This window comes from Thermomyces dupontii (genome assembly GCF_041956625.1).
Source record: "Thermomyces dupontii strain NRRL 2155 unplaced genomic scaffold VTN31scaffold_7, whole genome shotgun sequence".
Taxonomy (NCBI): domain Eukaryota; kingdom Fungi; phylum Ascomycota; class Eurotiomycetes; order Eurotiales; family Trichocomaceae; genus Thermomyces; species Thermomyces dupontii.
Window position 1 is genome coordinate 282,345 of NW_027192313.1, and position 14,567 is coordinate 296,911.

Here is a 14,567-nt window from a genome sequence, read left to right on the forward strand (position 1 = left end):
CGGCGGTTAGTCAAAGGCTGCTCGAGAAAGAAAAGAAAAGATCGAGTCATGAGGAACTTGACTGTACTTGGCCAACCCCTCCTCATTAACAAACGCGACTGAGTCCACAAGAACCAAGTTTAAGCAACGAGAGACTTGTCATCCTGTACACGACACATTACTCTCCTCCACACATTCTCTCGTCAACATTGTCGAAGACTCCAGTGGGGAGGTAGGCAATTTCTGGACTTCTCTTGGGCAGCTGTGTCAACTGCCAAGGAGCCCCGGACAGCATCCCAGCGCGAGCAGACTTTCGTAGGCTCCTGCTGGGCATCTGCCATTGCCATTTGGGCTCAGAATAACGGGTCTTGAAATGGGCAAAGGGGGCGACCAGTCTCAAATATGACGGTTCACTTTCACATCACGTTCGACCTGAGAGGCTAAGTAGTAGGCCTACCCTATTGTAAATGGTATGAACATAACAGATCAGAATCACCGGAAAGAAAAAAAAACAAAGGCTCTCTGGCAATTCGAACTCAACAATCCCACCTCTCCGGTTACAGGTAGAAGAACGCAACCTTTATCAGATCATTCAACTGCATGCTGTCGGCAAGCTGGCGAGGGCGGTTTGTTCAGACTTCATTTCAGGGCATGGTATTGATGAACATTACCATGCCCTGAAACGAACGGAGTGAAAGGGTGAGGAGGTACTACTGTACTGATTTCTCTTTGGCGAGTAGGTAGGTACATAACAGTTACTAAACTACATCAGTCAGTTCCCCTATTGAACCCGAGTCGATGCATTCAATATTTGACACCAGCGACAGGATCCTACTGGTTGATCTGATTAATGTGTTTCCTAGTCAGTACCTCTATTCTTCCCCTCCTCTGCTGTGCCTGGCGTTTATCCAGTTGCTCAGAGATCAGATACCCATTTATTTCACGAGCTCGTAAGTTAGACATTACTACATAGTCTACCCCTTGGATAGGACACAAATGTACAATGAGAATGGAAGGGGAGGCCTATTCCCCATTGCCAAGGTCATCAATTGCCCGGTCAAAGGCTTCAATCATGGGCTCATAGAGAACTTTCGGATCCTTCGGCGTCCCCGTGAAAACTTCATAACCATTCAATGGAAATAAGATGCGACGGAGCCTCTGGCACAGGGGTTTCAGGCGCTCTAGCGGGGGGAATTCGTCGGTAAGGAGCTGGAATCTCCTAGGGCTCTCAACAAGGCCACCCTTTGCGACGGCAATATCTTCAAAAGTCCCCGTGTACCAACTTGTGAGACGACTGCGCAAAGGTTGGCCTTTCGGGTTGCCGACAAACTCCCACCCACGACGGGCGCATTGCCAGAGTAACACGTAGAAGAATGATTCCAGATCGTGCCGGTACGTATGATCTTCGTTCAGTAGCACCTCGATAGCCATGAACTCCACGGTGCCAGTACGGCGCCGAGCACCGCTTCGCCCTTTGCCGAGCTCTTTCGCAAGATCCATGTCAATGAGCATTCCCGAAAAACCGGTTCTTGCACGATCTGTTATGATGATGTTGTTCTCCGAGATGTCCCGGTGAAGAATATTCCCAACAGAATAGAGGGACCAATGTGCCTTGATCGCATCGCGCAGTGCCTGCACCAGCTCCAATGGTGACTGGTATTGGTAGATCGGCCGACCAGCTGGAAATATTACGAGGCAGCGAAGGATGCGATTGTCGTATGGGCCCTCACGGGCAGCAAACAAACTAGTTCCTTGCGTTTCTTGCACCTCGAACATGACTTCGTTTGATGCACTCACGGAACTACCTCCAGGCCGTGATCGCTTCGACTTAGTGAGAAGAGAAGTCCATTTGCGTTTGTTCGAACGCTCAGAAGAATTCGTAACGTTGGTCCGACTGCGAGTGTTGCTAGCCGAGACAGCAGGTGATGGGGAATGAAGGGACTGAGACTCTGCATCGTTGGACGTGCCCCCAAAAGTATAAGGTTCCGTGAACATCATCCCTGACCGCATACTGCTGATACTGATGATATCGCGATGTCCTTCCAGTCTGGCGACCCCTTCAACCCCTTCTGGTTCGCTCGCTAAAGAAGAGTCGCCTCAGGCTCCCGCCGGTCCGACGTCCATGAAAACTTGGTCACGTACTCCCAGTCCTCAGAGTTTCCCATTCTGGAGAGAAAGCAAGACGTTCCGCGACTGACGATCGCCCGTTGACGGATTAGAGGCTTCGGCTGCAACTCGAGCCGCACCTCACTCTCCTCATGCTGCACTCGTACAAAGTGACGGTCGCCGTCCCGCTCGATGAATGTGTCCAGCCCAAGCTGCTCCTCGTCCATCATGGTATACCCAGCAATCACCCGTATGAAGCGTTCTGGATGCTCATGAATATTGAATGAAGCAGGGCTATAGCAGCCCGAGCGGTCGAAAACCCACGTCGTCATCAAAGAACCGCAAATCGTAAATGCGTGGAGATAGCGCCGTGTCGGCTGGGAGGCGAATACCTCTCGTGCGTATCCAGCAAGCTGTACCAGCGGATCTTTCACGCCCCGGTCGGACGCCTTGAGCTCACCGATCACCTCAATGTCCCTCCAGTCGTGCTCATCGTTCGAGGTATCACCGTTCCTTCGTTTGAGAACGACATCAATCTGTCGTCGTGGCTCACCACCGATAAGCTCCCGCGGGAGCTCGATTGTGTAGTAACGACGTTCTTCAGTTGAAAGGAAATCGTCTTGCAGCTTGAACAACCACTTAAACCACTTCGTGTTGCGAAGGCGAATCGCGAAGACCGACCCATCTACCGCCAATATGAAGGTGCCGCGTTGAGTGATATACGTTTTGCGCACGTTCCGTCCAGTCTTTATTCTCTAAATACTTCTCGTAAAATCCCTGCACGTTGCGATACGTGCAGGTCCTGGATTTCCTGAAAGACTCTGAGGTCAACCTGGCTGCGGGTCTGCTCGCTGCCTTGTAATGAACCCGAGTTATTCTTGATCGATGTGTTATCCACCAAGTGGGGAGCACTCGTTGGTTGTGGTGTCACTCGAGAGGTTTTGGAAATGAGCTCCAGCACCGAGCTCCAGATCTCGACGTCAACTGCCTTTTCAACGACGAGTTTCACGAGCGGCCTGTAGTGGTCGTAGCTGAAGTCGTTCTCGAGGACACGTTTGCAGGTATCGAGAAGTTCGGACGTAAGATTACGACCGCTGATCCTCGAATGAAGACATAATGCGACTCTCGAGCGCGACAAGGCATATATAAGATCTGATAGCAGGCTACCGAGGTGCCCGGATCTGTCCTCAGAGCCGGAATCGGCAAAAGAATAAGCTTGGTCTGCCTCTCGAAGGGCCTCTATGAGGGCGTCCAATGAATGGTTCAAGGGATGGTCTCGGATGAGCTTGAGCTCCTCTTCTGACAGAGAAGCCATGGAAACATGGAGACTGGAGTTTTGGAGTTGGAATGTCCATGTGCAGTTCTCCGGAAGAAATTAGATGCTACAGTGAAGGAGGTACGGGTGAATTTGGAGAACTGAGTACGGAGTACAGTACGGAGGACAGACATATCGTATTATTATATTATTAGGTTATTCGTAGAAGATATCATTTCCTGGGAAACTGTTGTGATTCTCGACACTCATCTACAGCGATTATGCCATCAAGTGGTTTGTTCAGCCAAATCATATGCGCTTAATCCTCTGACTTATGGACTACTCCGTAATATTTCCTTTCAGGATTGAAGGCCAGTTGACAACTTGACATCTCCATGACGGGGAAAACACGAGTCAACCACAAACACTACCCAAACGACCACTATCTCAAGGGATAACTACCTACTCCGTAGCGTGATGCTGACTAATACCTAGTTCCTCTCACGTGACATGACTAATTTAGTCGAGAGGAATAATTCCATGGAGAAGGTACTGTGCCTACTGCCTAGCTCCCACACCCTGAATGCCAGTGCCTTTTAAGCCTCCAACATAGAATTTATTAAACAACAACAACTTTATAAATTCCATGATTTGTGCAAATATTTAGGGTTCAAAGTTTAAACAAATACATAGAGGAAATTACAATTCATTTCATTGTTCGTTTCAGGGCATGCGTGCCCCGCGGGCGTCTCCGGTCCAGGAACAACCAGAAAGGCAAATCTGCACGTGATACTGTAATCTGAAAACCACGTGACCTACTCCATGGTTCTCTTGAATTTTTTTTGCTCCCAGCGGATTCGTCGCAAATCTCATGCTATCATCGCCGTCCAGCTCTCCATTGCCCTGTTCATATTTTCTTTTTTTTTTTTTTTACTAAGGGGAGACATTCGGGGCTCTGAAGGTCGGAAATTGTTTTCTTGTCTCCCCTTGCTTTCTCTCTTTCCTTCGTGGCCGTGAGACTTGCTGGGAGTCAATTGTCTCACGAGTCGTGTTATTTGTTCATTCTATTCCCACCTCATTGTATACTTTCTTTTCTTCCTCTTCATGAAAAGAGTTTGCAGCCCGTTCAATCCTAATTCTGTCGATTTCCGCGCCTAGCAATCATGCTCCGCCGGGCTGCCAGTCGTCGGAATGCCCTCCATCAACTGCGCCGGTCGCCGGAACCGCTGATTTTGCCATGGCTATGCCCTGGGGTTTGGCGGCTTCATACTCAATTCAGCCCCGTCTCTGCCCTGTCTGCGCAGAATGAACACCAGCGCTCGATCGCCCACTCGAAGCGTAACCTCGCGACGGCCACCGATGGCGCGACCGGACTTGACATTGGGATGCGGACCCCAGTAGACGGTCTCGACTATCCTTCCTCTCCCGGGCAAGAACACCATCCATGGCTTTCCGGAAATGCGCAACCTCCTCTCTACTCCTCTCCCGCCATCATAATTGCAGAAAATCAGCTGCAGACCACCAAAAATGTCAGCGGTCCGCGGCTACGTGGTATCGGCGGTGACCTGTCGGAAATGCTTGCAAACCTCGACGTGTGTCTCAAGATGGGCAATTTCGATCGTGCCGCGACTCTGGTCCGACGCATCGCGCAGTTTTACCCGCCGCAGTCGCCCAAATATCTCGATCTGCACAACAGATACCTCAAGGCCGCAGTGTCCCATGCCATCGTGACCAGGCAGACGGGCCTTGTCGTTCCGTTGCAGAAGTGGTTCGAGGTTACAATGCCCAAGACTGCCGTCAAGCCCAATGCGGAAACCATGGCCATCATGTTGCGCATGGCCTTGCGTCTGCTACATGGGTCGCGCCGTGGCCGCACCGTTCGGAGGTACTGGAAGATAGTTAAACGGGAGTCGTTAGAGGAGGAGGTGCTTTCCCTTCCAATCCTAACGGATTTGGAGCTGGGCGAGCTGTCAGAGGTAACGATTACGTGCGGTCTAACCCGTTCGTTGGAGATACGCTGACTTTTTATCATTGCAGATATGCCCCTACGACATGCAAAGAGTCGGTATGGAGCACATGGAATCCACGAGCAGCGTTCAGGACAAATCCTCTTCCCAGCCATCACTTTTCATCCGGCCCACGGAGCAAAAAGGTCGAGGATTGAGCACACTCAAGAATACGCTCGGTCTTATGACCTCCAATGCGGAATTGCAACCTTCCAATGCAGAAGATACCACACAATACCGAGAAATGCGTCAACGACAACTGGAGAAAGATGCTGTCCAAGCTGCCGTGGACCGTTGGACGGCGGAAATGCAGGAGATGCGTGAGGCGGGCATCGACATCACGGGCGGCGGTAAGAAGCTTGGCCCAACGCTCAATCAGTGGTTCAATGACCTGGTCGCGAGAATCGAGAACGAGTTGGCGTTTATCAAAACCGCGCAAACGGACGAAGCAAAACAAAAATCTCTGTCCACTGTGGACCGCGAGCGGGTTCGGTACGGCATATACCTCGCAGCCATTCCAGCGGAGAAGCTTGCAGCTGCGACAATCCTTCACATGGTCCACCTTTTTGCGAAGACCGGTGCCTCAAAGGGTATCAAGAGCTCCACGGTCATCGTCAGCCTTGGAAAGGAGCTTCGAGACGAGGCAATATCCCAAGAAACGCTCCAAGCGTACAGCAATGATACCAAACGGTTGGAGTTGGTGAGGCGGATGCTCGAAAATCGGAAAAAGCGCATGGGCCGCGTTTCCTGGAAGAAGATCGTGGAGGAAGCCAAGGAGCGGAATCCTGGCCTGATTTGGTCGGATACGATCTGTGTCAAGGTCGGGGGTATGATGCTGTCTTTTCTCCATGAGACGGCTCAAGTCCCCGTTAGGCTGGGCAAGGATTCCGTCACCATGCAGCCTGCTTTCCAACATTCGTATGAAGTGCGGAACGGCAAGAAGTACGGCATGATACACCTGCATCAGCAATTTGCCGACAAATTGTTTCGCGAACCTCCGCCGATGCTGCTTGCTCGACATATGCCCATGTTGACGGAACCTCGACCTTGGAAGGGGTTCGAAGATGGTGGTTACTTGGGCTACCCAAGCCAAATCATGCGCTGTACGCCTGGTGACGTTCTCCAGAGAGCTTATATGGAAAAGAGTCTCGAAAATGACGGGCTTAAGGAGGTCCGCACTGGCCTGGACGTACTCGGCAAAACTGCCTGGGTGATTAACAAAGACGTGTTCGAGGTAATGGTGGAGGCGTGGAACTCTGGGGAAGCCATCGCCAAAATCCCGCCTTTGGATCCTCAGATTCCGTACCCTGAGAAGCCGGCAAACGCCGATCCAGAGGCCGAGAAGGCCTGGCGTCGCGCCGTCCGTGAAGTTGAAAACAAACTGTCGGGATATCATTCCAATCGATGTTTCACGAATTTCCAGATGGAGATTGCGCGGGCGTTTCTCAATGAGACCTTTTACCTCCCGCATAATATGGATTTCCGCGGTCGAGCCTATCCGCTGCCGTCGTACTTGAACCAGATGGGTGCGGACAACGCGCGCGCTCTTCTGCTCTTCAAAAATGGGAAGCCCCTGGGGGAATCTGGCCTGCGGTGGCTGAAGATTCACCTGTCCAACGTGTTCGGTTTCGACAAGGCCAGCCTGACAGAACGGGAGGAATTCGCCAACCAGCATTTGGATGACATCCTGGATTCGGCCAACAATGGCCTCCATGGTCGTCGATGGTTCCTGCAAGCGGAGGACCCGTGGCAATGCTTGGCGGCCTGCTGCGAGCTGCGTAACGCGCTTCGCCTGGAGGACCCGACGCAGTATCCTTCACGACTGCCGATCCACCAAGATGGGTCCTGCAACGGTCTGCAGCATTACGCGGCACTGGGAGGCGATGTCGAGGGTGCTCAACAGGTCAATCTGATGCCGGCGGATCGCCCATCTGACGTGTACACCGCGGTGGCCGAGTTTGTCAAGGAGCGCGTTGCACAGGAAGCCAAGCAAGGCCATCGACTAGCCAAGTTGCTGGACGGCAAGATCAAGCGAAAGATCGTCAAGCAAACCGTCATGACCAACGTGTATGGTGTCACTTTTATCGGCGCCGTGAGACAAGTCAAGCGCCAGCTGGTTGACCATTATCCCGACTTGGAAGACATGAACGCATGTGCACAGTACATTGCGCGCAACATCTTCATTGCCCTCGGGTCGATTTTCAGCGGAGCCCACGATATCCAGTACTGGCTGGGCGACTGCGCCAGCCGGATCTGCCAGTCCGTCTCGCCCGCGCAGGTCGACCGGCTCATCAAAGAAGCCGTCAACGAAGGGCGGAGCGAAGTGCTCAAGGCCAAACCAAGCAGCTTGTTCAAGTCCACCATGATCTGGACGACTCCGCTTGGTCTCCCAGTGGTGCAGCCGTATCGAAAGCAAACGGCCAGCCGAGTGCAGACATCCTTGCAGAGCTTGACGCTTGCCGAGCCCTCGGCGACAGGGCCCGTGTCGAAGCGCAAGCAATTGCAGGCATTCCCACCAAACTTCATCCACTCCCTGGACGCGACGCACATGATGCTTTCCGCCATTGAATGCCATAAGCGGGGCTTGGACTTCGCTGCCGTGCACGATTCCTTCTGGACTCACGCATGCGACGTCGACACGATGAGCTCGGTGTTGCGGGAATGCTTCATCCGGATGCACTCGGACGACATCATCAGGCGGCTGGCTGCGGAGTTCCGGGCGCGGTATGATGGCTACATGTTCCTGGCCAAGATCCCGCGCCGCTCGAAGATCGCGAAGAAGATCCTCCAGTTCCGCAAGAGTCGGAAGAGCAAGAACCCGCTGGAGGAACTGGTTGTCGAGCGGCAGCGACAGATCCTTCTCCAGTCCGACGACCCGGAGCTGCAGGCGAAAGGACGTGCGATGGAGACGGCGGGCAGCATCTTCGAGGCGATGGGCGGCACGCATGACGACCTGGAGGTGAGCGCCACTCTGGGCGAAACCGGTCCGGGCTCGACCCCGGAAGGGTCCGTTTCCGAAGAGGCGCTCGAGAACGTCGAGGAGGACGCGACGGACCCCTTTGACGCGGACAGCGCGTTCGCCTCGGTGGAGGAGGAAACGCTCGACCAGGACGATGACTTGGAGAGGAGCAAGTCGTCGTCCAAGTCTTCTCCGCGGTCTAAGGCAAACCCCGTGTGGGTATGGCTGCCATTGACGTTCCGGGACATCCCCAAGAAGGGGGAGTTTGACGTGGCGCTTCTGCGAAAGAGTCGCTACTTCTTTTCGTGAAGAAGATGCATTTGTGATTGCATGATGCTCTCCGACTCCGGTTGTGTGTCTCCTTGTACAGATATCCTTGTGGCATTGGTTTGACTGTAGGATGTACTATCTACCTCGCTACAGATGGCCTGGCGTTTGATGAGCGATGTCTTGCAGATTTTTTTGGATGGGAAGACGTGTATTCTGTATCATAGTGTACATATAACGGATCTAATGAAGTGTTGACCTGAACAAGACCTCGCAGGATTATCGTCTTTGATGAGTTGGAAGATTGACTTTGTAGTAGTACTCCGCATTCTGTTCAACTTGTCGATTCAACATGGTCACCAAGCTTCCTCCGTGCTGGACGTGTTTCTCTGATGCGATTGAAGGAAATGCTCTTTGATCCCCGTCCGGTGACTGAGCGTATACTGAACAACCAAACGAAAGAATCGGTCTTTCGTTGCTTTTCCGTCGATGTTCAAGGAAAAGTTCAGCGAGTTCCTGCGTGGGGGTTCCCGAACCCAGCCTCTTGTCGATCCAAGGATGTGGCATTACAGTACCTGCTCTTCAGAATATTTTATTTTTTTTCTGTGGACTTCGTCCGGTAGGCCTACGGAATTACGGAATTGAGGTAGTTTCACAATAAAAGCTTCATCAAAACTTTCGTATGCAGAATGTTCATCTAGAATGGAGGCTACGGTCTGTAAAAGCGAAAGCGAGAGCCGAGAGGAAAGGATTTCCCAAGCACGGATAACTCCGTCGCAGGTGCCGAGGAGGATGAGACCATTATTGCCCAATTGGTTGCATTATTATTGGCCAATTGCTCAACCTAAACTCAATTAAACTCTCGGCTCTAGCTGCTTCTGGTTTAGACCTTTTGATTAGTCATTGTCGTGGGGCCTGGCCTTTTTTTTTTTTTTTCTAGAACAAATGGAAACCCATTTCGAACCATGCATGGAAGGATCTGAGCACCCAGCCACTAGTAATGACGAGCAATTAATTGAGAAGGACCACGTCAAAACTGTATGCAGGGATTATTCGCGTGCTGGGATCGAATCATTTCTTTTTTCCTTTGAGTTCGGAGTGCCAGGTTGAGTACCATATGAGCCGGCCGAATTTGGTAGTTGTTGTAAATTGCATGCCGTATCCCCTGGTCAGGGTCTACTTATTTTACAATCATTGACCTAGGACTCCGAAAACTAGGTATTTCCCGTACTCCGTACTGGTCGAGTATTTGGCCCCAGGCACAGGGCTGAGGGATGAGAAAGGTTGGCTCTCCACAGTCTGTGCGGGCTGCAGAATGCAGGAGTGCATATTGCGGAGCGTCCACACTGTGTAGGCGGGGAGCTCTCAAGAGTATGCATGGGGTACATTCAGCTCCAGCTGCATGAAGCATCAGGTTTTCTGAAGGGAGACGCAAGAAAGAGAAGGCCAAGAAAAAGGAACTCAGAGCTTTGTTGAGGACTTGCGATTATTGACTCGTAGCTAATGGTTAACTTTGAGCTTGTTGACCTGGGGACAACAAACAACTACGGAGAAACACAGTACTCCGTCCTCCAGACAAGTACGGAGTGTCGGGGGATCAAAGACTGTCCTTTCAAGGCCTCAAAGTCCCAAAGTTTCGTCTCTCAGTGTCACGTTCGAGCTGAGTTTCAAATTGACCTTGCTCTCTCCATGCCAAGCGCGACCGCTTGTGATCGACTCACCGGACTAAGACTTCGATGGGAAGTTGTTGGTTTGGTACTGCATATAGTTGTCCATTTTCAATGTTTCCTGCCAACGCGAACGTGGTATCCATTTTGATTGTGAGAGTTGAGCGGTTGGCATCCAAATCGAATGACAGGACGAGTCTCTCCAGGGGAATATGGGGGACTTGGGGAGGAGGATAGAGACTGCCTGAGGCACCCGTGATTCCGAGGAGTGCACGTGATTCTCTGCGCAGTCAGACTGCAACCTCCGCCAACTCGTCTTTCTCGTATTCGGAAGTCAACTGCATTGAAGCGTAACTTTGTCCCTTTTCAACGGCTTCTGATTGCCGGCAGCCGGAGCAAGCCGACCCCAGCGGGCCCCACAGCATCTGTGGCTGGCCGGGAGGGAGTCTTCATCTTGGTGAGTGCTGACTGCTGACCCTGGACGGTTGGACTGGACCCTGACGAGTAACGACTCGCAGAGATGTCTCCTTCTGGGGTTAGGCTTTGGGCACCAGCACACCGAGAGAAGCAAGCCGACGACTCAGAAGCGAGCTCTCGACCACAGACGCTCAGCAGGCTGGACTCGGTGGGAGTCAAAAAGTCAAGCAATCCCTGAAATCCTCCGTATTCCCGGAGTGAACCATTATTATTATTCAAAGGCAGGCCATAATGACCCTCCGAATCATCAGACATCGACAACACTGCTTTCTTCGTCAGCTGATCCGATGAGATACAATAAGTAATTAGTGACTTCGTCAAGATTCCAGCGGTGAAAACTCGTGGCGAAATCTCGGCCCGCCACCCACCGCCTGCGTTGCTCCCCCATTCGACCGTGCGGATCACGTGACTCGCTGCGGCCCGTATTTTACCCCAACCTTCTCCACATTTTGCATGGTTTTGGACTTTTGGTGGCCTGGGTTCCTGAGCCTCTCCTCCGATCGATCTCCCTTTCTCCTCCGATTCAATCGCCGTCTGCGTGCCGATCGATTGAGGAGACCCGCAAAGAAAAAAAGAAAAAAAAAAAATCATCAGCGAACGGAGGCACCGCCGAAGAAAAGAACCGAGAGATGCTGTTGTTCTGCCGCAGCCGTCGCTGATTTTTTCTCCCGTTCGCCGAGGCCTCGGAAAATTTTGTCCAACCGCGATTTGCTGCCCTCCCTCTCATCCACGCCGATAGGGCGTGCGCCTGCAAATCATGTCTGCGGCTCTGCACCAGTTCTCGGGCTCCTTCCCGTCGTACCATGCCAGCTCGGATTCCGCTTCGTCCGCCCCCATCCCTCAGTCTCAGCATCCTGGCCTCGACACGCTTGCCCAGGGCTCTCAGTACGCTCTCGAGCAGCTGCAACTCTCGCGTCAGGAGCAGCTGAACCCCGCTCCGGCGCAGCAAGACAAAGTGCAGAAGGATGATGTTTTCAAAGTGCCCGGTCGCCGCGATTCCACGGCCGAGGCGCGGTCGACAATACGCAAGCAGTCGGCATCGGGAGCCCCTGTGCGCCGCCGCATTAGCCGCGCATGCGATCAGTGTAACCAGCTGCGGACAAAATGCGATGGCCTGGCTCCGTGCGCGCACTGTATAGGTCGGTGATTCAACGGACCGCGGGTCCCCAATGTGTGTGCTAACCAGATACTAGAGTTTGGGCTGACATGTGAATATGCCCGCGAGCGAAAGAAGCGCGGCAAGGCGTCCAAGAAGGACCTGGCCGAAGCTGCGGCCAAAGCCGCAGCGGCGGCGGCGGCGTCTGGTGGAAGTAGCACGGCGACGACCACAGCTGCAACCACAGCAACCGCAACTACGACAGCTCCGGCCAATGGAAAATCGACCACTGCACAGGAGAAAGATGGGTCAGAGAAACAGTCTTCTGATGGCCAGCCACAGCAATTCCAGCCATTTGATGCCGGCGGGCAGTCGACCATCTCAAACATGTCCACTACGACCCACCCCCAGCAGCCGACCGAGCAATCATCTCAATCGATGAACCCAGCCATCGACAACATGACAATGAATGACTACTCCCAGCTCTCAAACGTGAACAGATCATCGATTCACATGGCCGACATGGGATCATTGCAAGGGATGCCGGCACCAAACCAGCGCTCCCCTCCGTCGTTGGTTCCCGCCGGATTCAATGGATTCCACGATCTGTTTTCCTTTGTGAATCCCCAAGATCAGAGTGGTGGCGCGGCGAACGGCTACCGGCTGGGTCACTCGGCTGGGGAGAACGCCCCAGCAACGCCGTTCCTGGGCTTGACGCCCCCCGGTCAGTCGCCCAGCTGGCTGCCCGCTTTGCCGTCCCCTACGCCTGCAAATCTGGCCTCGTTCAATACCTCGAATGGGGTCTCCGGCTCCTTGCGGTACCCGGTGCTGCAACCGGTCCTTCCCTACATTTCATCCATCATCCCGCAGTCCTTGGCCTGCGACCTGCTTGATCTCTACTTTGCCAGCGCATCCTCGGCCCACGTTGTCCCTCAGTCGCCCTACGTTCTCGGATATCTTTTCCGAAAAGCTTCCTTCCTGCATCCAACGCGGCCCCGCATCTGCAGCCCAGCCCTGCTGGCAAGCATGCTGTGGGTTGCCGCCCAAACGAGTGATGCTCCCTTCTTGACATCTCCTCCCTCCGCCCGGGGGAGGGTCTGCCAGAAGCTCCTGGAGGTGACGATAGGATTGCTGCGGCCATTGATCCATGGCCCTGCGCCGGGAGAAACTTCGCCACATTATGCTTCCAACATGGTAATCAATGGTGTTGCTCTAGGTGGGTTCGGTGTGTCGATGGACCAGTTGGGAGCTCGTAAGAGCGCGACTGGTGCCGTCGACGATGTAGCTACGTATATCCATCTCGCTGTCGTCATCTCAGCCAGTGAATACAAGGCCGCCAGTCTTCGATGGTGGTCTGCCGCATGGTCCCTGGCACGGGAATTGAAGCTCGGCCGGGAACTACCACCAAATCCTTCGCAGCCACGCGTGGACGAACGCGAAGATGTCGATATGGATCTCAAGACCACCCTCGATGGCAGCGCTTCCGCCACGACGGGACATATTTCGGAGGAGGAGCGCGAGGAGCGCCGACGCATTTGGTGGTTCCTCTACGCAATGGATCGTCATCTGGCGCTCTGCTACAATCGGCCGCTCGCACTCCTGGACAAGGAGTGCGAAGGTCTCTTGCAGCCGATGAACGACGATATCTGGCATGCCGGAGACTTTGCCAATGCGGGTTATCGACCAGCGGGACCTACATACGAATGCTCGGGGCATAGCATGTTCGGCTACTTCTTACCTCTTATGACCATCCTGGGCGAGATCGTCGATCTACAGCACGCGCGCCACCATCCTCGGTTCGGCATGCTTATGCGGAACAGCAGCGAATGGGATCGTCAAGTCGCGGAGATTTCCCGCCACCTCGATTTGTACGGACAGAGCCTGCGAGAATTTGAAGCGCGCCACACCAGCACCATGACTCTCGGCAACGACGGAGAGACCGCCGGGTTTGATGGCCGCAATCTGGACCATGTCAGCCCGTCCGGTAACTCAACAAGCACTGCAGGGTCTCGGATGAATGAGTCGGTTATGCAGACCAAGGTTGTCGTAGCCTACGGCACGCACATCATGCATGTGCTGCACATCCTACTGACGGGCAAATGGGATCCGATTTCTCTGCTCGATGATAATGACATGTGGATTTCGTCCGAGTCATTTGTCTCTGCCATGGGACATGCTGTCAGCGCGGCCGAAGCGGCGGCCGACATTCTCGAATACGACCCGGACCTGAGCTACATGCCGTTTTTCTTCGGAATCTACCTGCTTCAGGGCAGTTTCCTACTATTGTTGACGGCAGACAAGCTGCAGGGCAACGCGAGCCCGAGCGTGGTGAAGGCCTGCGAGACCATTGTCCGGGCGCACGAGGCGTGTGTTGTCACTCTCAATACTGAATACCAGGTATGTTTTATTCTCCTCAACCCTAACTCTACAATCTGCTAATTCGATCTACAGCGCAACTTCCGCAAAGTCATGCGATCAGCCCTGGCACAGGTCCGCGGTCGCGTCCCGGAAGATTTCGGAGAACAGCAACAGCGCCGACGAGAAGTGCTCGCGCTGTACCGCTGGACGGGTGACGGCAGCGGGCTTGCGCTGTAAAGTCATGAGTGATGTGTCGGTTTCATCTCGAGAACCGGATTTGGATTGAGAAGGATGGCTGGACTGGACCGGAGTTGGGTTGATCGGGTTGCTTGTTGGTTACATTCTGCGTGTCTGATTGAGGGCGTCTTGGTGGAATGTTTCGAATCGAATTGGAAAT

At 53.4% G+C, this 14,567-nt stretch overlaps 4 protein-coding genes across 4 annotated transcripts; 2 read left to right on the top strand and 2 right to left on the bottom strand.

Annotated features, from left to right (window-relative positions):
- Positions 1–1,002: 1,002 nt before the first annotated feature.
- On the bottom strand, positions 1,003–1,989 carry VTN31DRAFT_6426 (uncharacterized protein; the record flags this gene model as incomplete). The annotated part of the gene is made up of 1 exon (XM_069407035.1): positions 1,003–1,989. One exon carries the CDS (start codon positions 1,987–1,989, stop codon positions 1,003–1,005), a length of 987 nt encoding a protein of 328 aa, XP_069258601.1.
- Positions 1,990–2,833: 844 nt separating this feature from the next.
- VTN31DRAFT_6427 (uncharacterized protein) lies at positions 2,834–3,400 on the bottom strand (the record flags this gene model as incomplete). Its single annotated transcript, XM_069407036.1, has 1 exon — positions 2,834–3,400. The coding sequence occupies one exon, from the start codon at positions 3,398–3,400 to the stop codon at positions 2,834–2,836; it is 567 nt and encodes a 188-aa protein (XP_069258602.1).
- Positions 3,401–4,503: 1,103 nt separating this feature from the next.
- Positions 4,504–8,614, top strand: VTN31DRAFT_6428 (uncharacterized protein; the record flags this gene model as incomplete). The annotated part of the gene is made up of 2 exons (XM_069407037.1): positions 4,504–5,316; positions 5,378–8,614. 2 exons carry the CDS (start codon positions 4,504–4,506, stop codon positions 8,612–8,614), a joined length of 4,050 nt encoding a protein of 1,349 aa, XP_069258603.1.
- A 2,859-nt stretch (positions 8,615–11,473) lies between these two features.
- On the top strand, positions 11,474–14,407 carry VTN31DRAFT_6429 (uncharacterized protein; the record flags this gene model as incomplete). The annotated part of the gene is made up of 3 exons (XM_069407038.1): positions 11,474–11,855; positions 11,910–14,209; positions 14,264–14,407. 3 exons carry the CDS (start codon positions 11,474–11,476, stop codon positions 14,405–14,407), a joined length of 2,826 nt encoding a protein of 941 aa, XP_069258604.1.
- Between the last annotated feature and the right edge of the window lie 160 nt (positions 14,408–14,567).